At 32.9% G+C, this 25,070-nt stretch overlaps 2 protein-coding genes across 2 annotated transcripts in view; both read right to left on the bottom strand.

The window, feature by feature from the left end:
• The window catches only part of LOC123691805 (proton-coupled amino acid transporter-like protein CG1139), a 37,255-nt gene extending 30,705 nt beyond the window's left edge, over window positions 1-6,550 (bottom strand). Inside the window, exon 1 of the mRNA XM_045636366.1 lies at window positions 6,383-6,550. The gene's annotated coding sequence lies outside the window, so the exon portion shown is untranslated. The remainder of the gene's footprint in view (window positions 1-6,382) is intronic.
• A 10,356-nt stretch (window positions 6,551-16,906) lies between these two features.
• Window positions 16,907-25,070, bottom strand: part of LOC123691682 (proton-coupled amino acid transporter-like protein CG1139) — a 46,246-nt gene continuing 38,082 nt past the window's right edge. The window contains exons 6-10 of the mRNA XM_045636199.1: window positions 24,667-24,751; window positions 24,287-24,531; window positions 21,477-21,689; window positions 20,960-21,129; window positions 16,907-19,545 (exon numbers count right to left, since the gene is read on the bottom strand). Coding sequence (XP_045492155.1) covers window positions 19,250-19,545; window positions 20,960-21,129; window positions 21,477-21,689; window positions 24,287-24,531; window positions 24,667-24,751 — 1,009 coding nt within the window. The 3' untranslated portion in view covers window positions 16,907-19,249. The remainder of the gene's footprint in view (window positions 19,546-20,959; window positions 21,130-21,476; window positions 21,690-24,286; window positions 24,532-24,666; window positions 24,752-25,070) is intronic.

The raw sequence follows: 25,070 nt of genomic DNA, 5'->3' as shown, positions 1-25,070 counted from the left end.
GCAAAGTCTGAATAAAAACTGTTTTAGTAAAATAAGAAAGAATTTTGTGAAACGATTTTTACAAATCTTTTAACAATAGAAATAGGTAAAGATTATTCCTGAACGATATCATGTGCTATTTTTTATCTGTGGTCAACCCAGAAGAAGCCACGGTCAGCTGTTAGAAGAAAAAAAAATAAAAGCTGTCAAATTCATTATTTATTCGATCATTGTAAATGTAATGGGTACCATTCACAGGCGCACCCATCCGCTGGATTTGTAGCTGGCGACAAGTCCGCGGACAAATCTGCGTGTGTATGTGTAGTTGTGCGCGGCTCGCGGCTCGGCGCGGCGCTCGCCGTCTGGAGACGGAGAGTGATAGAAGGTGATAGACGTGTAGTGTGTGGGCGATGACGGATTTGTCCACGGATTGGTACGGCTCGGGGCTCGGCTCGCGGTGCGTGTAGTGAATGCCGGGCTTAATAACGCTAATATTTATTGTAGCTTACTTTAAAAATATTGTTAAAAATTCATTTCATTATATTTTTGTTTTATTGTTTATTTAAACTTTTTCGTTCTTAGGATCATTGACTCTGTTATCTTTTTTATTTTGTTATCATATTATACGTGTCATGATAAATTACAGTTTTAATGGAGCTGGTAAAGTATGCACATGACTCGTATTATGTCATCTCCGAAAAGGCTGCATCAATGTTGATGGGACCTTAATTACCAGATAGCTAATATTGTGAATAATTTTATTTTGCAATACAAGTTGAACGAAGTCGCTTGTACAAAAAAAAAACGAAATGAAGAAAATTTTGAAGAATGGAGAAAATTTTATGTGAAAAATGCAGCGGAAACAACAAAATATGAATAATTATTATCCTAGCTCAAGATATGAAATTGTCTCATTATCTTTAAAGAGACTCATTTACACCTGCTTTATCACAGAAAACATGTTGTGACGTCAATCTTAAGAATACATACAAAAATTATTATTAACAATTACATTATTATTAACAAATAAGTATCGAAAAAAAAACAAAACCTTGACTGCGTTAAAAATTGTAAGTCACACAGAGAGATATAATATAATAATTTAATCATAAGTTATTATTTATTAAAAAGGGCTATAAATTTATATAAAAATGCCTTTTTTTCTCAAAAGATTTAAAAGAAATTGTTCATTAACATTAGACATCTTTATTTCATATTCGTTCTTTTGCAATAAACAAGAATTTATAAGGTTATTTAGACGGTTGGATATTTATTACTAATTCATATAATAAAAATGGCTTATCAAATAAAAATGGCTTACCAAATTTCTCATAAAATTTTGTGTGCATATCGGGTAGGTCTGAGAATGGGCTAACATCTATTTTTCATAACCCTAAGTGATAAGCGTGGCAGAACAACGTTTGCCGGGACAGCTAGTTACCTATAATACTTACAATCTTAAAGCTAAGGAAAGCTCAGGCAACAATGTAACGGGTGAAGCCGCGGGCTCGACTAGTATTCTAATGGTATGAATAAAATTTCAATATCAATCAACTGACTTGATATAAGAACGGCATTTGAGATAATTGCAGTATCACGTTTTATCCTTACTGATTTATTCAAATAGGGTTCCGTAGAACATTGAATTTACCTTTAAAATATATTTTAATACTCAATAATAAATGTTTGCGATCACTTTTTAAAACCAACGCATTGATGAAATTTCAAAAATGAAAATATTACACAAAAAAATAAACCCCTACCTACATTACAACCCTTTCAATTTTTTTAAATTAATATTCTTAAATAAATTGAGGCAAAACCATTAAAATTGCTTCCATTATTAACCGACTTCAAAAAAAGGAGGAGGAGGAGGAGGATTTTATGTATGTACACCGATTACTCCGAGGTTTCTGAACCGATTTACGTGATTCTTTTTTTGTTCGACGCGGGATGGTGTCGAATTGGTCCCATAAAAATTTTATTCGGATAGGCCCAGTAGTTTTTATTTTATGAGCATTTTTGTCTGTAGGTATTTGTAAATTTTGCAAGTGCAAGTTTGAAGTCGATTGTTTTTAACGCAGTTATCACTTGTAATTTTTAATGACAAAAAACTGGTTAAAAGGGTTTTTTCAGATTTACTGAACTCTTATAATATAAAAGTTATAGAAATAAGATAGACTGAAATTGCTGACACTGCATCTAATACTGATTTGAAGCTTAACCCCGTTTTTATAAAGAATGTCACGATTTCTATAAAGTACGATAAAATCTTTATTCGACGATTAGATCAAATCCATATGGAATTTGGCAAACTTATAGTTTAAAATGTATGTTGTATGTAAATAGAGGAGTGCAGATTGCTAATATATTGAAAATAATTCATAAAAACACATTATACCAATAAAAAATGTAAGCTGACCGATTTAATTTAAAGTTAAACTTGTTTGTACACTTAATACCTACTAAAGAATAGATCGATAGAAACAATAATTGTCAAAACGTGCTCTTTTTTGAACTATTTTAAATATTTTTGTTTATTACTATGTTCAAATGTCGACAACTGGGCGACCACTAGTCAGTACTATCGTAAAACGAAAACTTGTCACTAAATAAATGTTGGTCTTGTAATAAATCTTTGTCTGTCACTAAACACAAGGGAAAGAGAGAACTCTTTCCCTTGTAGTTTTCTTAGTAAATGAATTATTGACCAATTACTATAGGAATTAAGTGGTTAAGTGTGATGACGATTATTGCGATATTAAATCAATTAAAATGTTATTGTACCTGACCCATCATTATGTAAATACCACGGTGGTTGCATCTATTGCAGTGCATCTATTTGAAAATAATGCGTTCAAATAGATGCACTTTTTAATTGACATTTAAATAACAAAGTGCCAATGATTTAATCAATTGAATAAATCCATGTCTAATGTGCTTTCGAAAAGAGACTGATTTTTACGAATTTATCTATGCTGTTGTAGCGATTTCTGATAAATATCGTAAAAATGCAACTAGAGTGCACATAAAAGTGTCACTGAATAAAATTTAAACTTATTAAGGGAAGTCTTTCAATGGTAAATAAAATGGGACCGGTTTCAAAGCACAAGATCAACTGGTTTAAAGAAACCGCAAACGATATGAACTTTTTTAATGCCAATTAAACGGAGAAACTCAAGGGTAGGCTAATGAGGTGTCCTTGATAAGAAATTACTTGTTTCCATTCGTTACAAAGGTCATGGTTTTCTTTTTGATATTTATGAGATTTCGTAGAGAAATGATGGGATAGTAAGTGGAGTCGTAAATTGTATAAAATTATTGTTTAGATATATTATTGGATTCACGAGGAGTTTTTGCATCATAATAATATCGGCAAAAGCTAATTCTAACATTTATACTCAAGTGATTATGCCGAATTTTAACTCAATTCCTTCAGTCATTGAGTTAAAATTTTAATGATGAAGAAACACTTACACTTTTAAATATAGCATAGATAATAAGAAAACCGGAAATCGCTATCAAATCCGACTGGCCTAATCTCTGCACTTCTCAATATTACTAATATCGTTACATCAGATGGAATAATGTCTTTATGTAATACACTTCGCTTTCAACACTGCATTTTTAATGTATTGAAATAGTTTGTTGTAATGGATTTCAAACATTCATGTTCTAGAGATGGGATTGGGGATTTTCCTAAATTTGGGATAATAGAATTCATTTGGTTTGGTTAGCAGTTCTTAACATTTGAATTTGAGTAACCCACTTATTTTAAAATCGAGATCAAAATTTGATCGATTTAATCGAGGTACGAATTATGAATTTTTTATTGAGAAAGATCTCTACAGAATGGAATTTCTGTTAGTATGTAGTATCTGGTATTGGGAAATCTTGCGAATTATTATTTGTTATATTGATGAACGACGAAGGTTTAATATTATTACATATTTCTTAAATGCTGAAGTTTGATGTTTATCTTTTTGATATAAAATTATTTATTGAATGTTTTTCCAGTACATAAACGTATATTTCAATTTTCAATAGACTGTATTACGATTAGAATGAAAAAGAATAACTGATGAACCTCCAGATAAAAAAAAAACGATTAACAGCAAAACAGACAATAAAATTACTAGGTATTAATCCTTTATCTTATATATTTACAGTAAAAGTAATAACCATAAACCTATGATAATATAATAAATTATCAACATCGGAAGTCTTGGCTAAGTAAGGTTCATAAAAAGTGTTTAAATATTGATGAGTGGAAATTTTCATTTGTTTTAAGGTGCGGTTATATTGACGAGAAAATCTGGTGTAACTTGTAGTTAAATATTTTGGTACACTAATTTAGTTTACCATTTAGAGTTATATTAAAATCAGATAATATGTTATACTAGCTGCTCCGTGTGGTTTCACTCCCGTGGCTCCACCCCTGTTGGTCGTAGCGTGATGATAGCCTTTAACTTTCCTCTATAAATGGGCTATCTAACACCGAAAGAATTTTTCAAATCGGACTCAGTAGTTCCCGAGATTAGCGGGTTCAAACAAACAAACAAGAAAACTCTTCTTTATAATATTAGTATAGATTACACGATAGGTAATATAATATGATAATCCTGATGGAGAGAAGGGAATTTAATAATATTATGGTATACTAGAGCTATTTCAAGTTTAAGTTGTAGTTTTAATATGCTAGTTTTAAAGCCTATAAAATGCTTATTTGTGGCTAGTCATAAATGCACTATCCCAAGAATTTCATTAAGTCTACTTCATATTTTTGACTAGATTTCCGCCCGCGGCTTCGCCCGCGTTTTCAAAGGAAAACCCGTATAGTTCCCGTTCCCGTGGAAACAAAAAAAAAAATAAGGAAACGGACATGGCAGAGAACCAAAAAATTCGACGACATGTGACATCTGCCAAACCGCACTCGGCCAGCATGATAGATTAGCTCTAAACCCTCATGGGGCTGTTTTTACATAGGAAACAGAAGAAGTCGAAATACCTATTTATTTGTTCATAGAGCGCGCAATGTCGTGGGTAAAAGCTAATTAGATTTAGTCCTATATAGGAGGCTTTAATGTGCTCGGTAATGAAATTGCATCTTATTACTTCTAAATGATATCGGTTAATAGTTATTTAAGTGATCGAGTCCTTAATTAACCGTTTATTTAAGTTCATTAATAATTTATTAACAATTTTAAATGGTACTTAAGAGATTCTTAACCATAATTACATTATTATTATCCTAAATTTAATTTTATCACTTTATTTAATGGACCTCTAGTCCTTCCATTTCCCTTCGTAAACTTCTTTGATAATTCCCAATTCTTTTTGAGACTGACAAATATAATTTACATTAAACGCTTAAATATTTTTACTATCGTAGTGTAATTTTCAGATAGATTTCCTCTATTCCATTCCTTCACCATATTATCCTAAGAAAACTTATATAGGTAAGTTCCAGATTATAACATCCCCTATTTTTTTATTCTTGCAGTATCCATGCACTTGATAAGACTATTTTCCCGCGTAAATTCTGATCTCACGGGAATTCCGGGATAAAAAGTTTAGTTTAGGATAACAACCTTTATTAATTATTATGTTCTGTTACTTCCTCTATCGCCTATTAAAATTTGAAATAAGTTCGGATAAACAGAAGGACGAACAGAAAAATCTATCAAAAATAATGTTTGATGAATTTAATGTGAATCTCGTTCACCTTCCTCAATAGAAAAATTTTGAAAATTTGATTCATAAAATTTACATAAATGAATATTTGTGTTAAAATTTTTATAATGCACTTTTATGATATATTATCATATTATTAGATAGCAAATGGTAGCATTTTAATAGTTTTAATAAAATATGTTATAAGATATTGTTTTGGAATGTTTTGGAGTATCCTTGAGTTATTGTTTATAATTTTGCGTTTTTTCGTTCTTTGTTACGATTAAATTGAGTAGGTAGAAAAATAATTTCAAGGGTATTAAATTTACAGTAATAACTTTGTTTATTATTTATTTTAAGTATGAAATAAATCGCAATTTAGGTCTGGCTAGAAAAATGTACCTATTAGCGTAAATAGTTCAAAAAGACAAAATCTACATATTGTATTCAGATTCTATGAAAATGCCTGAATATTTATTAGGTAGTTCGTAAACTATAAAAGTCCTCTATTTAAATAGAAGGTTTTTACGTAGCCTTCACAAAATTAATTCAAATTGCAATGATGTACATTTTTCAAATTTAAAAAAATAATAAAATACTTAACCTATAAAATTTAACTAATAGTCAATAAACAATTAAAAAATAGACTAATTGCTTACATTCTTTCCTACTTTACAGATATTACGAATCGGTGTTAATCACGATTTAATGAAAATTGAAAAATACTTACAATTAAAAATAAATCCTGTTACACACACTTCACTAAAAATTCTATTGTACTTTTACACATATAATTTATTTATTTATTGTTCATCGAACGTATTATTTACGATGTTATTTTCTGCAACGCGTGCGCACCGCTCTATGTTGATCAAAACATTGGCTCGTACATCTTTGTTGACAATCACTGGAGAACCAGTATAACTTGACCTGAAACTATTAAGAACTTCAATATAATGGATAGAATAATTAGTTCAGCTTTAATTGGTTCGCGAATGTATTGTCGAATTTGCAGTAGATTGGTCTTGAGATTTGTTGGTAATTTAATTGTATTTAGAGTATTTTATTGCCTAACTCATTCTTTCTTTATGTTATAAATGTGAAAGTATTTTTTTTTGTTTGTTCTTCTTTCAATTTATCACGATTTTATGATTTATGTTTTATAATATTTAGGAGGCTAGAGAGTGTTACAGGCTACTTTTTTCCGCGGTGAAACATCTCATTCCCCTGGGAATTTCCTTTGCTTACGCAGGGAAAGCGGAAAGCCCCTGGCCTAAAGCTAGTAAATAAAAGAAAATTAACGAGATTAGATTCAAACTTAGAGTATGTAAGTGTAGGTATATAATAATTGATAGATAGGTAAGAGGTAAGAGGTAAAAAGCAAACTTATCCCACTGTTACTATTTAAAGCATTATAAATGTACTAGCGGTCCGCCCCGGCTTCCCCCGTGGTACATATTCCGCAATAAAAGGTAGACTATGTTCTTTCTCAGGGTCTAAAGATTGTCTGTGCCAAATTTCATCAAAATCGGTTGAGAAGTTTAAGCGGGAAAGCGTAACAGACAGACAGATAGAGTTACTTTCGCATTTATAATATTAGTAGGGATGATAAAACATCTATATTATGAACATTACCTACTAGCCTCGTTAATCAGCTTAAAGTATAGCTAAAGGATCAAAGGACTATAAATGTGCTAATTTTCAAAATCCATTATGAAGGTTTCGAGTAGGTACCTACCTAACCTAATAAACAAACTCATAAACTTATATTTCCTCTTTGTTATATTCGCGTATTCTTTTAAATTTTAATTAATTTGGCAATTTGAATATTTATGTAACGTATATTGTACAAACGTATTACATGCTGTATATTTTTAAATGTTGTAATTTTGAGCATAACAATGCAATATATTATGTAAATGACTGTCTGTTATCATACGAATTTTGTTTCGTTTTTAATGTCCTTCACTTGAGTAGGTTCCGCGTAAAATTAAACTTATCTTAATATATATAAATCTCGTGTCACAATGTTTGTCCTCAATGGACTCCTAAACCACAACAAGCACAAAGCGGGCGAAGCCGCGGGCGGAAAGCTAGTATTTATATAATATTTACTATGGATGGTGCACAAATTCAGTAAATTATAATGAATTACATTTTCGCTACCTTTATTTCCGTGTGCTATTTAAAAATTTACTTGATCTCATATTAAAAATCTGCTCGCTCTGGCTCAACCGTAAAAACTAATTTTTGTAAGTTCTTCATAAATTTCACAATGACATAATATTATCCTAATCCAGGATACAGACACAAGAAACTCATTGAAATGTATTCAGCCATTCGTAAATTATAAATACCTACTTTACCTATCACGACTTTCTGCATACTATAAAAATTCTACCCAGGAGGTCGCGCGTAATAAAATGAGGCTAATAAATTATTAGGACTAAAGGTTCTATCATCCCACCCCATATAAAATGATGGAAATTGCGTTAATCTTCTTACAATTAATCTGCCTTGGGTATGGGAATCGAGGCCGAGGGAATAAATGTTATCTTGTGGGAAATAATTCGTAGAAATGTGTGACAAAAGGTGAGTGTGATGTGCTTTACGATTTATGATCTAACTAAGATTTGCGGTTGGTTTTTCTTTATTTATGCCAAAGTGGGCAACCTGGCTGGAGGGTCGCTGGTGTAAGCGATTTATTTATTTATTTATTTATTTCAAAAAGGCTTACCAACTAGATTTGCAATATAATAAAATTTAATGTTTTAACTTTAATAAAAATAGATTTCGGTCTATCAGGTTAAGCACCTTTGCAAATTTGACACAGATAGCAAATTCATCAACTTCGAATTACATTCATCTATAAATGATATTAAAACAATTTTGTTACAAAAATATTAAAACTTTGCTACATATGTATTCAGTTAGCTACTTGACTTTAAGGTACTTATATATCTATTATTAGAAGACGTCGGTTTATAAATATAGAAAAAACACGTTTCATAGTTGATTAAAAAACCGTCACCTTGATCGAACAGTAACGATAAGTATTTTTCCATACCCAAAAGGCCAAAATTAATAAGCAATTTAACTCTATACAATAATGAAACAAACCATACAATTGTACCCTTTCCCTTAGCCTTCAAATCAATATATTGCGTTGATACTTTATTATAATACACACAAATATACGGTTTAAGTTAATTAAGTCGAAGTCATTTTCTCCAACTACTTATAGATTAATTTAAATTTTAAATGTATTTCAACAGCTAGCTACATGAAATGATGAGTGTAATAAATATTATTACATAATTTTCTTTTATGATACTTAGCATTACTTACTGTTGAACTTTCGGTATCAAAATATTATATTAGTAGCTTAACGCCCGCGGCTTCGCCCGCTTTGACTTAAACGTAATAAATTATATACTAAAACCTTCCTCTTGAATCATTCTATCTATAAAAAAAATCGCATCCTTATCCGTTGCGTAGTTTGAAAGATTTAAGCCTACAAATGGACATATAGGGACAGAGAAAGTGACTTTGTTTTATAGTATGTAGTGATGAGCTATTTTTTGACAAAATTTCTAAGAAACAGTTTCGTATTTTATTACTACGTGGACTTATAATTCGATCAATCGAATAATTAATCAGATCGACCGAATAGAAATAGACACAAATAAAATATGGTCTTATGATGAGGATATCTCTTCCATTCAATTGGACTTTAAAATAAAGCGGTAGGTACTTATTTTGTTTGTATATTTTAGCATTTGTAAACAGTTGTTTGATGAATTGAAATTGTTTATAGTCAACAAGAACTTGTCATAGAATATCAATTCATCCACCATTCATCTAATTACAAACGTTCCAAGGTGACGTCACATAACCATTTCCATGGTTTTTCCTATCAATCGATGGAAAATAATTTCCCTTCAATTCATCAAAATACATTAATCAAACAAGGAAATCAATTTTGTTATGAAGTATCGGTCAAGGATATTTTGTAAATGGTTCATAATTTTCTTTATGATTGATCCTTGAAGTAAATTTAATATTAGACTATCAATATAATTTATCGGTATCAGTTTTATTTATAAATCAGTTATCATTATTATCTTGTATCCTTGGGTTTTTTTAGATGGAGATACGTCCCTGTTTTTAACCGACTTCAAAAAAAAGGAGGAGGTTATCAATTCGGCCGGTATATATATATTTTTTTTTTTTATGTATGTACACCGATTACTCCGAGGTTTCTGAACCGATTTACGTGATTCTTTTTTTGTTCGATGCGGGATGGTGTCGAATTGGTCCCATAAAAATTTTATTCGGATAGGCCCAGTAGTTTTTATTTTATGAGCATTTTTGTCTGTAGGTATTTGTGAATTTTGCAAGTGCAAGTTTGAAGTCGGTTGTTTTTAACGCAGTTATCACTTGTATAACATGGCGATGCATAGGTAAGTCCGTAAGTATGGTTGATGGATGAATGTTTAATGATTTATCTTTGTTTCCGAAGATTAAATATTCCATATGTTTCATTCATCATCATTTCAAGTAGGTAAAAATAACGATTATACTATCATTGTTTTTTATGCAGACTTAGTTGAAGAAGAGGGAGTTCAAATTTCTTTCTACTCCAGGAATGGAATAGTCTATGTATTCTGGCGGATTACTTGTGAATAATATGAATAAACATATACATTATACATACATGCAATTAACGCCGAGTCGTAGGCGGCGGTCAACTAACCTACTCGAGCTTAACAGCTTGCAATGCTGGAGGTAGGAAATGACCTTCACGCCCGTAAACTAGTGGTCATGTTTCGCTAGAACGGGGACCTTGGCTTGACTGCCTGTGTCGCGAGGATGACAACCTCTTATAAAAAAAAATACCCCAATCCTAAGGTGTGACCGTGCTGAAAGGATGGATGGCTGTGGGTTTACAGTCGCTAACGCAAACCTCGATGGACCTGGCTCACATCGTTGTAGAGTGCCTTCTCACAGGAATGGGCGTTACCCTGTGAGCGACCTAATTTATCGACCCTACTCGTGGGAACAAAAATGAGCACTAACCCTGAAAAACTAACACAACCACAACACAAAATACTTAAGCAACAAGCACTCAACCCATGCTATTTTAGCAGACAACGCTCCTCATCCCTTACTGAACTAAATAGGGGACAGTCGACTAAAACCACAACTATAACAGTTGAAGCTCAACAATCATGTTTATCTGATGAAATTACTACAAATGAATCTGTCTCGCAATACCCTGCTCCGCCACCATGGCAACGTGTGCCTTTGCCTCGTAGCAATAAGAAGAGAAAAATGAGTGAATCTCCTCCACAGAAAGCTACAACTGTAACTAAGAACCGGTTTGGTAACCTACCACTCGATCCAAAAGAGGACATTACTGTTACAAAAATCCTTAAGCCTAGCAAACCGCCTCCTATAGTTTTGAGTGGCATAGAAGATATTAACGAATTAACTAAACTCATTGAAACAGTTAGCCATAAAGAAGAATATAAACTGAAATTAATAAGCAAAAATATTCTTCACGTGCTTATTAAGACTTCAGACGACTACAAGAAAATTATTAAGCTTCTCAGAGATAATGGCCTCATAGGACACACTTTTACTCCTAAAGACGCAAAATGTTATCGTTTTGTCATTAAGAATTTGCATCATCTCACTCCGCTTGAAGCTATTGCTAAAGCTGTTGAAGGAACCAATAATAAAGTAAGAGGTGAAATTATCAATGCGCGATATGGCCCAGACAAGAAACCAACAACGACGTTTTTCGTCAATATTGAACCAAGTGTTAACAACCCTCTGGTAAAAAAGATTGAATATATTGCCCAGCAAAAAGTAAAAATTGAAGACCATCGTAAATCAAAATTTATTGTCCAGTGTCAACGTTGTCAACAATATGGTCATTCAAAAAATAACTGTATGAGACCATTTAGATGTGTAAAATGTGGTGAAGGCCATAAAACCTCCGAATGCAAAAAGAAAGATAGATCAACTCCAGCTAAGTGCGCCTTATGCTCCTGTGATCACCCTGCTAATTACAAAGGCTGTGAAATATATAAAGAAATTTTAGCCCGTAGGAACAAAATCCCTACGCTTAGCTCCAAAATCTCCTCTCAAGCAAAAACAAGAGAAAGGACAAATCTCGCTAGTATACCCACCGCCCAGAACCACGTTGACTCTGATAAGTTTAGTAATAACCGGAATAACACATACGCTGATGTCGTCAAAGGTACACCGCCCCCTCTTCAACAACCTCAAACCGTACAACAATCTAATTCCATATTAGAAGATTTAATTGCCAAACAAAGTGAGAAAATGGATCTCTTAATTCAACAAATAGGTTCTCTTGTAGGACTTATAACCACACTCATTTCAAAATTTTCAAAATGACCTGCTTACGTATTGCCACGTGGAATATCAATGGACTTGCTCCTAATGCTAATGAACTTGAGACTATCATGAGAACTAACAAGCTCGACGTCTGTCTTATATCAGAATCCCACACTACGTCAAGATCGCGTATTTGCATTCGGGGATACTGTGTTTATTTCACTTCGCACCCTGACGGTGGAGCTCATGCTGGGACTGCAATAGTAATTAGAGATAACATAAAGCATTGTCTTCTCGGTCCGTGTGAAACCACCTACCTACAAGCTACAACCATACAGATAAATGATAAAACTGGACCACTTATCCTCTCAGCGATATACTGTCCACCCCGTCATATCATTAAAGAGAATTTGTTTACTGAATTCTTCAAAGGATTAGGAGCACGTTTCATAGCTGGCGGTGACTGGAACGCAAAGCACTCATACTGGGGATCGAGACTGGTAACTCCCAGAGGCAGGGAATTAAAAAATAGTGTTGAAGCCAACCATTTACTTACTATGTCTACAGGAGAACCTACATATTGGCCCACAGACACAAATAAAACACCCGATCTTCTAGACTTCTTCATAACAAAAGGTATATGTCAACAGAATACCTATACCGAGTCAAGCCTAGATGGATCTTCCGATCACACACCAGTGGTGTTGACTGTGGGTTCAACTGCCTTAATCCGAGACACCCAGAGCTCGTATTTAACTAATGGAAAAACAGACTGGAACTGCTTCCGTAAACACCTTGAAGACAATGTTAATCTTAAGCTCCCGCTTAAAACTGCTGAAGACGTGGAGTATGCATCACTTTATATAACCAACCTGATTCAAGTGGAAGCGTGGATAAGCACTCCTACTCTGAAAGAGTCACATACGGATATTTTGATTCCACTCGAATTACGCGATAAAATAAGAGAAAAGCGTCGCCTTCGACGAGTTTGGCAGCTTTCTCGTAACAGCGAGGATAAAAAGCGCTTCAATAAAGCAATTAAAGATCTTAAAAATCTTCTTAGTGTAACTACAAACGATTCCGTCAAACAAAGATTAGAAAAAATGTCTCCTAGTGCTCTTGGAATACATTCCCTTTGGAAGGCCACCAAAATATTACCACAACCCCAACAGTGTTCTCCACCAATTCGGAACGGGAACACGTGGGCTCGTACAGAAGCAGAAAAGGCAGAGACATTTGCCCGTTATCTTGCTGAAGTGTTCAAGCCGAATGAAGCGGAAACCCCTGAAGACCCTGAAATAGATAGTTTTTTAAATCAAGATCTGCAACTTTCTTTACCAATAAGACCTACTTCTCCACGGGAATTATTGAAAGAGATAGCCGAACTAGACCCAAAAAAGGCTCCTGGGTTCGACCTGATTACTCCAAAGGTTATCAAAGAGCTTCCTAGAAAGTGCATCGTGTTTTTAACTTCCCTTTTTAATGCAATCTTCAGAACATCTTATGTACCTACCATCTGGAAAATATCTGAAGTAGTTATGATACACAAATCAGGAAAGCCAGTCAACGACGCCTCATCTCACCGTCCTATTAGCCTAACTCCGATTCTGAGTAAATTGTGGGAAAGGATTACTCTTACCCGGCTACGTTCATTCATCGATTCTGACCAAGTCATTCCTGATCACCAGTTTGGCTTTCGTACGCGACACTCTACTATAGAACAAGTACACAGAGTCTACCACACTGTGAGACACTGTCTGGAGAAAAAAGAATACTGTTCGGCTGTTTTTCTAGACATCCAACAAGCATTTGATCGTGTATGGCATAAAGGATTACTGTACAAGATTAAAAAACATCTTCCACATTCTTTCTATACCTTACTGGCCTCATACCTTAGAGAGAGAATGTTTCGCGTGAAACAAGGAGACGCAAGATCTGCTTTACACAGCTGCCATGCCGGAGTACCCCAAGGCTCGGTTCTTGGTCCTACTTTATATAATATATTTACCTGCGATCTTCCTCAGCTACCAAATGTTACAATAGCGACGTATGCTGATGATGCAGCGTTTCTGGCGTGCAACACCAATCCAGTGGAGGCAAGTAATTTGCTGCAAGTTCAACTTGACCACACTAAGGAGTGGTTAAACAAGTGGCGTATAAAAGCTAGCGTCCCAAAATCTCACCACATTACGTTCACTTTACGACGTGAAAACTGCCCAGCACCCAAATTAGGTAACAACACCCTACCACAATCAACCTGTGTCAAATACCTGGGTTTCTATCTGGACAGAAGGATGACATGGAAAGAACATATTAAAAATAAGCGAAATGAAGTGAATTTCAGATTCAGAAACTTACTTTGGCTTCTTGGGAGGCAATCAAGTCTATCCCTGAGCAATAAACTAAGAGTCTACTGCTCTGTAATTAAACCGATTTGGACTTATGGAATCCAGTTGTGGTCATCAGCCAGCAAATCAAATATAAACTGCCTACAAAGAACACAGAATAACATTCTCAGAGTGATATCTGCTGCTCCATGGTACGCCCGCAATACAGAAATCCATGAATATCTGGAAATGCCTACAATTACAGAAGAAGCAAATCGCTTTACAACTAAATACAAAGATCGTTTGACATCCCATCCAAACCCACTATCACACATACTCCTACAGCCTAAAGCTATACAAAGACTGAAGAGAGCTGACGTGCTCCCTAATTAAGACGAACTAAGGCACTGGCCTTAGCTTCGCCCAATCGTCCACACATTTCAACCGACCTGCTTATAGTTTTTCTGACTGATTGCAGATGTGACATCAAAAAAAAAAAAAAAAAAAAAAAAAACATTATACATACATAGTTTGTTTTTTTTACTCATATAAGTACCTAAGCGTCTAATCTCTGTGAATGAAGAGAATTCACAATGCGATACAAACTTCGCCAATTTTAACACCTTTTACCACTTCACTTGAAATAACAAGGAAAAAATCCTTTCAAAATAAATACCGTTAGTGCAATAAAGCTTTTGGGTTGCAAATAAAAATAAAGCGAATGTTTGTATTTGTAATTCACATAAACTTTACTGGGCATAAAAGGTACCGTTACAATATTAAAACTTTTACTGAGTTAATTAACAAGTTATCCATACTAATATTACAAATGCAAAAGTACCTCTGTTTGTTTGATTATGCTTTCACAGTTAAAGAACTTATAGGTCGGGAGCCCATGATAGATTTTCATGACCAATTTCCCTGATGCGTTTACGAAATTTCACTCAGGAACAAACAATGAACCAAAAATGCACGTGGCTCTCGGACCATGAACATATTCTGGCGAAATTTTGTAAGGTTATTTATTATAAAGATATTTTATGAATTGGAGATAAGTGATAAGAATATAAATAATACGAAGAAAAATATGTATATTCAATTTAATAACTACCTACCATAATTATAATAATATGTACTAAGATTTTCAAATTGAACAAATAGCATTGATTGAAGTAATTTAAATGAGAGTCTTAACAATAAAGTAGATAGGTAAGTACTTAATAACAAAATAATAATTAGGTTTGTTACAAAATCTCTTCCATAAAATTGGAAAACGTAATTATAATTATTACGATTTTATTTTCCCTTAACCGAAGTAGGTATTATTATAGAGTTTGTACTTGCTATCTCTATTAGTCCCGAGAAATAACTATTTTAATTGCAAACAGTAAAACTTACGGATTATTATATTTGATGAGAATAAACGTACTCGTAACTATTCTCATTAACATTTAAATTGGATTGAGATTTATTTTATAGGATTATTAAATTACTACTTGCTTAAACGCGACGTTTAGTTGACTTTTATCTGACATTGTAGTTTTGTATAGTGTAGAATAATTTAAATAACTAGCTTTATGCTCGGGCTTCGCTTCTAGTGTTCGTTATCAGGGAAACTAGAGAACATAAGGGTTCTGATACACTAAGCCCCATTTAACTTCATTTTTGAAGTAGGTAAGTAGACTAGGTATCTAGTTTATTTAATTTACAAATTTCTCGTTATTTTCTGTATTTCATCAAAATCAGTGCAAGCACGTTTATTGTATTTAACTAAAAGATATCCTTTTGAAATAATAAAATAATATAGATATATTACGTTGAAGAATTGAATTGGTTCTAAAGATTTTATCATTTTTACTAAATTTTCGGTAAAAAAATGAGACATATTTCCATTAATGCAAGGCTAAAATTGCACTTAAAGCTTGGTATTCGTAACATTAGCAGGACATTATTTTCTCCTGTGATATGGAAAAGGCAGATTTTTAAGTATTCATTCGTCGCTATTAAATTTGCATAGGCGTAATGAATTGCGTTGTAAAAATGTCACATTTGTATTATTTACAGTAAAATTATTAGGATTTATATGCGAACGTGATAACGCAATATGGAGAATTCAACCGAAGCTTATTGATCTAATATGAAAAAGGAAATCATTACATATTGCGAAAATTACATTACCGTTTATATACAGGGTGTCCCATGAAGTATGGATGAACTGAAGCCAGGAGGTAGAGGATCTAGGATTCTAGAGGGCTATACGAATCACCCCCATGTATGTTATGCGATTTTTCGTAGTTTCGGAGTTATGACGTTTTTTTTCAATTTTTCACTTATCGCCGAGTACGATGAGATTTTTACTCATGGTGGCGTCAATTATTGCGGTAGATGCTTGATTTTTTTGTGTGCTAAGCTGAAAGATAGGCCAATTCAGTATGGTAACATTTACTATCGTAAGATCTTTGAATGGAATAAAAAAAAAAGAATTAAATGCCAAGAAAGATAAAATTACCCAGTAAGGTCACCATTTCAAGGGCCCGTAAAAAAATAAAACCATTTGAATTTTTTTATAAAACATGTTATCTTTATTTTATACACATATTACAACTACAACTATTACTATATTAAATATCACATTCTAAACAATTCCGTAGTTAACCTGTAACATACATGCTGACAAAATGGACGGAGATTGTATCGCTTATAAATATGGCAGAATCTTAACTAATTTAATTCTAGCTTAACTTTGTTATACAATTAATATAAAATTGGGAATGTACCTATTGAAAACTCAGTAAATTCACCAATAAGGTTTTAATACTTTCCTCTATAAGTAGCAATAAACTTTAAGCTTTACATCTACTAGCATAAGGTTTTATTTAACTTGTAAAGTATTAGGAATAGGAGAAACATAGTATATTGTAGAATGTAGATCGACTTTAGTATTCAGAAGTCTTACATTTAAGCTAAAAGAAAGGCACGCATTTAGCAAATTACCATGATAATTAATAGTTATTTACTTCAATTCTTTCGTAATTTATACGTTGAACTGCTCCCATTTTATTTTATTTATTGAATACATGAATGAAATTGTAAGAGCTCTTGATTTCATGAACGAGTCAGAAATATATCGAAATTCCATACATTGGAATTGAACATCGACAGTATTACAAGAGAAACGATAAATATTTGTTAAAGGTAGAGTACAATATTCATCGCGAATTTGCATGAAGTAAAAATATTTAAAAGGTTTTTATATTTCAAGAAATTATAATATACACAATATATACATTTGATCTAAGCATTTCATTATATATTTAAGCAGATATTTCATTATATATCTAAGCATTTTATATATATATTTTTTTATTTATTTGCTACTTGCTAGTATAATGTAAATACTGTTTTATGCTACAAGGGGGACACAAATGTACGACATTTTTATTATAATCATTTGGTGGTCAGTTAATAATATTGATCTCATTTGGTAACATTTCAAAAAATGAAATATACAATATATTGAAAATTCCGCACAGCATCTATTCTTATCTTAATGTCGGAATAAAAATCATTTTGATAGAGAAAATTCGTAAAAAAAATAATTTTTATCATATTCTGTAAGTACTAGTTTTATAAAAGTGAAGAGTAAAACCTAATAAATTATAATATACTAAAACCTTCCTCTTGAATCACTCTATCTATTAAAAAAAAACACATCAAAATCCGTTGCGTAGTTTTAAAGATTTAAGCATAAATAGGGACATAGGGACAGAGAAATCGACTTTGTTTTATACTATGTACTTATGTAGTGATTATTATGCTTGATAAATTAACTTCATCGGGAAAATATATACAATACAACCAATAGGAGATATAAACGCAACAACCAATAGGAGATGTTATCGGCAATGAAAAAATCGAATAATAAAAAAATAATATTATGTGAAAAAAAATCCTTATCTGGAACTAGATTTTACTATTGCTGTACTCTATCCTTCCTTATTACACATTCCAGACGAAGTTGCGTGGGTCAGCTATTTATTTAATATATTTATATGGAATTTTATAGCAAAGTATGTACCTACTTCCCGAGAAATAATCATTTACATTCCTCTCTACCGTCTTTGTATTTTTCAATTGTTATCTATGGCTAGCCTTCTTCTTTCTCACAATTTTAAAATCTGTTTCTTTAACTTTTGATTTATTTGAAAATGTTTAATTATTTACTTACGAAGATAATACCACAATTGTAATACTGTGATAATACTATATTGTCGTCGAATTGTTTTCATGCAATTCGAATTTGTATGTGCCTTTATTTTCATTAAAACATAAATCATAAAGAAGAAGAAAAAAGTAATTTTAAATATTTACGTCATGAAATAGCATTTTAAATAATACGTTACATAGATAATAGGAAATATAAATCGAATTTATTTTCATTTCGACTGTGAAAATCCTATAGAGTCAGAAAACATTTTAAAAGAAAGCTGCCAAAACATATTTGTTCACGCTTCTAGCCTTGCAGCGTCAAATCGGATTAACTATTTTAGAGTCGTTTAGACTTGTAAAATAGTATGTTAGTACACAGTAAAATATTGTTAATACAATAAAAATACTTAATATTAGTTATTGAACAGCTCGTTATTTGTACTTATTACACATTAATATATATACTTACAGCCGCATATTAATTTTATTAATAACATAATATTTAAAACGGACAGAATCAATGTTTTCAATTTTCATCAACATTTATATTATAACAAAGACCACAATCTGTACCGTACATGCAACTGCACGTCAAAAATAACACAACCTATTTAATTTGTCATCACTTACAACCTGGCTTTTACCAGCGTCAAAATTATATACAGAACTAATTCTATCCTTAACTTAAAGTATCATAGCGCCATCGTATCATTTAACACACTAGTAGCATTCATTTCCAACATTGGTGCATTAAACTTCCTAATCATTCCGCTGATAGACGAATAGGAGCCTGCGAATAAAGCGACCATGGAAATCATGGTGATGAAGATATTCTTAAACAGTTTCCACTTGAAGATGCCCAAGCCTCTGTCCCAGTTGTGCACGGTGTCGACGATGGCGGGGGTGAGGAGGCCGAGGCTGGAGAGGAAGATAGCGCCGCAGAGGTTGATGAACAGCTCCAGGTCGGGGAACGCGGCGGCTAACGCAACTGTTGGTATAATTTAGTTATGTTAAAATTGCAATAGCATAGAACAGAATGGAAATTTGTCGTAAGCTAATGATTTTAATAGACAAAACAAACAATATACCGGTTTAGATATCTGTATTTTAATATAATAAAACTTCTCAGACCGGATGTTACAGTTAACTTTATAGCTATTTTATTAACCTTTCAGCGGTCGCACCCTTGCGCCGAACACAAGCAGTCGCGCGCGGTCTGTGATTCCGCAAATTTAAGTGTCTCGTTTGGGAAAACAAATGAATATTTCGACTTCTTGTATAACACATGATTAAAAAGAGGTCTTAAACATATGAAATAAAATAAAAACAACTTAATTACTCATTACTTCTTTTATTTGTACTTAATAGAACAAAGGTCTATAAAAACTCAAAATTTTTGACTCTGGGTGGAAATCACCGTTATAAATCAACATTAAACAAAACAAAATGAAATTTTCTTTTTTACAATTCACAATTATAAACTTGACTATAATTATCTTAGAAATAAATCACATTCATCATCAATTGACACTGTGTAATAGGAACGCTAAAATGACACCTATTTTTGAGATCATTTTACGTAAAGTTCTAGAATAATCTAAATTATAATAAAATGAAATAAAGAAAACATACCTAAAAACTACTAATTTTTGTTTAGAATAACTATAATAAACTATTCGTCATTAGTGTCCATAATATCTACTGGAAATGAAAATTCTCGGCATATAACAATCACATGTTCTAGGCAACATGTGTTTTCCACATTTGAAACAAATATACATTGTTTTGCGGTTCTTTTTCACTAAGCTCAGCGTCTGATTGAACACACTCATCCTGTGCTGGTGAAATTTCTATTGGGTCGTCTTCTTGGTCCGAAACGTCATCGAAGACCTCATCTTCTGATTCCACCTCCTCTAACATGCGAGATATTCGACATTCTAAGTCTTCGTAATTCATTGTCTACAACAAAAATACATTTTTAAAACTATACTTTTATATTATTATAGTCTAAAGCATAAAAAGTAATAATAAGATACAAAAAACATAAAATATTTACCTCGGCTTCGGTTTAATTGCACTGGATTTTTCTCGAACACAATCGGTCGCGCGCGGAATCTGAGACCGCAAACACAAATAAGAAAGCACATGTACATGCAAGGAATGTCACAGGGCTACTGAGAGGTGCTACCTCACCCCCTCGAAGGTATCACGGAAGCGCAAGCGTCTATTGTTTACAGTTTCAGTATATTGACTAAAATAAGTTCGTTGCGGACTCAGAGACCGCGCGCGACCGCTGGAAGGTTAAATATATTTTCACGAAATAGAGCCCTAATATAATTATTAATACACGCACAAATTGTAAAAAAAAATGTAAATAATATTGATGTTGACTAAAAACTTACCAGATCCTATAACACATCCAGTTCGTATACTAATTTGGGTGAAGTTGTGGTATTTGACAGCAATCTTGTCTTGCAATTGTCTCCATATCATTTCCATAGGAACGTAAAATTGAAGGCTGTATGTGAAGAGAATTGCCAATGCCATGAGGATCTTTGCGCTTTGGGCGAGTCTGAAAAAAATTGAAATAATATAGTTAACGTATTCGTAAATTTTTAAGATATCTATAGTTCACTACGTCGCAGAAATTAACATTCGACACAAAATTAAATAACGCAAAATGTTACATGATAATGAGAAAGATTACCATAATATAACATTTTAAATAATTAATTAAAAGATCCAACTTAATTAACAGATTCATATTATAATCCGCACAAAAAAGTGCCATTAGATAAGAAGCTTAAAAGATTCTACGAATTAGACATTACTTTGATATTTTAATTTCAGGTTCTGACCGAATCTCTGTAGTAACATGGCGAATCACTACATAAATTAAACTAATAATATTAAACTTACATTTCATCTTGCGGTAGATTCAACGTGACACTACCACGGACGTCATCTCCAAACTTCATATATCCAAAGAAGCCCACTATACCATACAGAGATATCACAATTGTCATAGCCACATTCAGTACTCCAGGACAACCCAGGAACTGCTGAGGTTTGGCCATTTCATTCTCCACAGGCATTACTACGCCGATCCCTTCCATTGCGAAGATCACCGTGCTGTAAGCAAAATTAATTTTACATAATAAGTTCGCTTATAACTAAACTTTCAGGGGAAGTATTTCTCATTTAGAAGGATCGGATAGGCAAAATTACAGGTATACCTACCTATATTTACCTACTTTATCAAATTTTTCTCTTAACTTTTCCATATAATGATCGTCTCCAATAAGATATCTCACCATTGATAATAAACATTACTGTTTATTTCAATGAAATCAAAACGATTGTTAAAATTGTGTAAGTATCGAAATAAACGTAATTATTATTATATATCAGCTATTTTAGTTATTTTCGTAGCGAGGAAATATGAGTCATTGAATTTTGTGTTTCATATTGTTTCACAAAATATTTGGTTCTCGGAAGGAACTTTAATAAAGGCCTTATTCAGGAATATCTATTAGAGATCATATCACGAAGAAAGGAAGTAAGCCCAAGATAAAATGGCCAATGAACGATGGATAGGGAGAGGCTTAAGGACGTTGGCCTTTAGGTCTTCTAAGATGTTCACATCAAGGACCCGTTGCTAGGCAAAATATTACTAAAATATTCTCTATATTAGAAACGTTTACGAAAAAGCAGAAAGTGTGGATTTTTTTACTTTGATACGGTATCTTTATAAAATATTCTTACACATTACATATTTTTACACTACATTGAATATGTGAATGTCTCGCAACGTTGATTTGGTAGAAAATAAGTGAAGTTTTCTGTCCGTTTGTAGTGCATGCGGCAAATACATTATACATCTGTTTCACTGATTGATTTTCTTTATGGACACAGGTAATCTGCATGCTATGTACTGCCAGACCCGACACATATTTCATGTAAGTCTCCTCTAAAATTAAACTCAATACTCAATATCGCTTTGTTCTACTTATGTAGTAATTAATGTTGTAATGTAAACCAACCAAGAATAATGTTAACCACAGTAAACATATTTGGGAGAAGTGAATCCCATTAATTAGGCTACTCGTGCGTGCCGACTCATCTCTAGTATAATTGATAGCAAGAGTATTCAAATTAATCTTGAGTTTAATCCTTATCTATAATCTATTATGTTAATGCTGAAAAGCAATTCATTTAGCTTTGAACTCACTAAAATCCTATTTAATGGGTCACTAGTTCTAATAACAGCTTAGCTGATATGTAAATTTCGGCTTCATTGCGTAATGCGTATTTATTAGCAACAGTTCCGAAATGTCTGAGTAGTTTTGGATTTATAAACTATTTTAGGGTTGTTTTTGTAATACTTTTATTTACTTAAACTTTGGTTTTTGTTCGATTGTTGATTATGATAGCTAGAATTAATTAGTATCATTCAATTAAAGAGATATTTCATTATTCATAAATAATTATTAACTACAATGTGTACATTAGAACAACATTACTGTAATATGTTGTTCAAGACAAGGAGAACAAAACAATTACTTGCTTTCCGGCTGGTCTTACTGATTTTAATTATAATAATGTATGAACTAACTTTAGTTCAAGTAAAAAATAACACTACACATTTTCAGATGTAAATTACACCTGTAATTTTCAATGGAATGTCAAAGATACTGGAAATAAATAAAAATAAATAGATATTTCGGGACAATTTTCATACACGGCACGATCTGATCCCATACTAAGCTTTTGCTTGTGTTATGGAAACCAGATGGCTGATAAACATAAATATATAATTGCGAAGGCATTTGCGAAGGCATTTGCGAAGGCATTTGCGAAGGCATTTGCGAAGGCATTTGCGAAGGCATTTGCGAAGGCATTTGCGAAGGCATTTGCGAAGACATTTGCGAACGCATTTGCGAACGCATTTGCGAACGCATTTGCGAACACATGCGATGGCATCTTCTTTACCTTGAAAACTTTTTTATAACACTCACTTTATTCTGTGTAATATTTTCTGAAACTTTTTTTTTCTAAGGCCCATATTTTTTTGAGTTTGTACTCACGTGACACGTTCTATAGAACGTGTACCTAACGTAAAACAAAAGTGAAATGGATAAGATAGTGGGGTAACTAACTGTACTACACTCATTTTTCTTACAGTTCATGTAACATAGAAGCCTCAGCTATTTTCTTTTTTCGTGTGTAATTCGTTATTCGAATTATTCTTATTCAAAACACCTCAACGTTTACCTACCACATCACGAAATAGATCCAAAATGTGTCCCTATCTTCAGCCGTTTGGTCGCTAGGCGTATGACAATTATTTGTTAGTCAGTCAATGTAGAGGTAAATAATACTAATGTTTAGGTCTCATTTTCTGTGATCAAGCCTGGGTGGGGCAAGCGCCCCACCCTGCCCCACAGTGGCTACGCCCATGGTAATCGGTTCAGTAGTTTTTACGTGAAAGAGTAACAAACATCCATACATCCATACATCCATACAAACTTTCGCATTTATAATATTAGTAGGATTAACACCCAGCCACACAGCATATATCTATGTTCATCACACAAATATTTGCTCCGGGTGAGGATGAAGGACCAAGGACCTCTGGCTTTGAAGGCAGGGCCACTACCAACCAAGCCAACCAGCCAGTCTAGAAGGCCAGTCTAGAAATAAACGATACTATATAAACAAGGAATTACCTTATAAAAAGTGGCCACTGCGTCACGCTAGCAACCATCTCTCGTTCCTTAGGACTCGGCAGATCAGTGAAGATATAATACATAGTTATCGCGAAGCATATCACCAGGAACACATTGGCGATCGCTGAGAACGGCACCAACCACTTGAGGTTCCGTATCTGACATATCAAGACAAGAGGTACGAGAGTCAAGGCGCAGTATGCTTCTACAGATAGCTTGTATTCCGGTATGTATTCGTCTAGTACCTGAAAGGAAGATAGTTATGTTATATTTTTTATAGTTGTTATGTATATCTCAATAACTTTAAATCGTGATTACATAATGTTTACATTTTGCACCTCCAATTTGTTCTAGGTTCAAAATTAAAAAAATTAAATTACCTCTTTAAAGTTCTCTGCTATAAAAACGATGTATACGCAAAGAGCCGCCAAATAAGTACATGTGAGTGCCCAGTCGATAAATGTCCTGAAAAAAGGTTCCTTGGTTAAAAAGGAAATTATTGACAAGTTTAATTAATGAAAAGGATATATTGCAGACACTTTAATGACCATAAAAACTCATTTCCAAGCTGTTTTATAAAAACATGTTATGATCCAAATTCATTGATAACTTTTGCAGCAGATCAAACTTTTAAAGGATGAAATTGTTATTTCCTACCCGTTTTTTTATGAATGCACTTGAAAATTTCGGTGAAACAGTGAACGATTTAGTTTTTCAATTCTATTTTAAATACAGAGAGATCTTCGATGAAATAGGTACCTATGTAGTTATTTATCATTGAGCC

Source organism: Colias croceus, chromosome 5 (assembly GCF_905220415.1).
Source record: "Colias croceus chromosome 5, ilColCroc2.1".
Taxonomy (NCBI): Eukaryota; Metazoa; Arthropoda; class Insecta; order Lepidoptera; family Pieridae; genus Colias; species Colias croceus.
The sequence above is the reverse complement of the archived record's forward strand: the minus strand, read 5'-3'. Positions and strand labels throughout refer to the sequence as shown.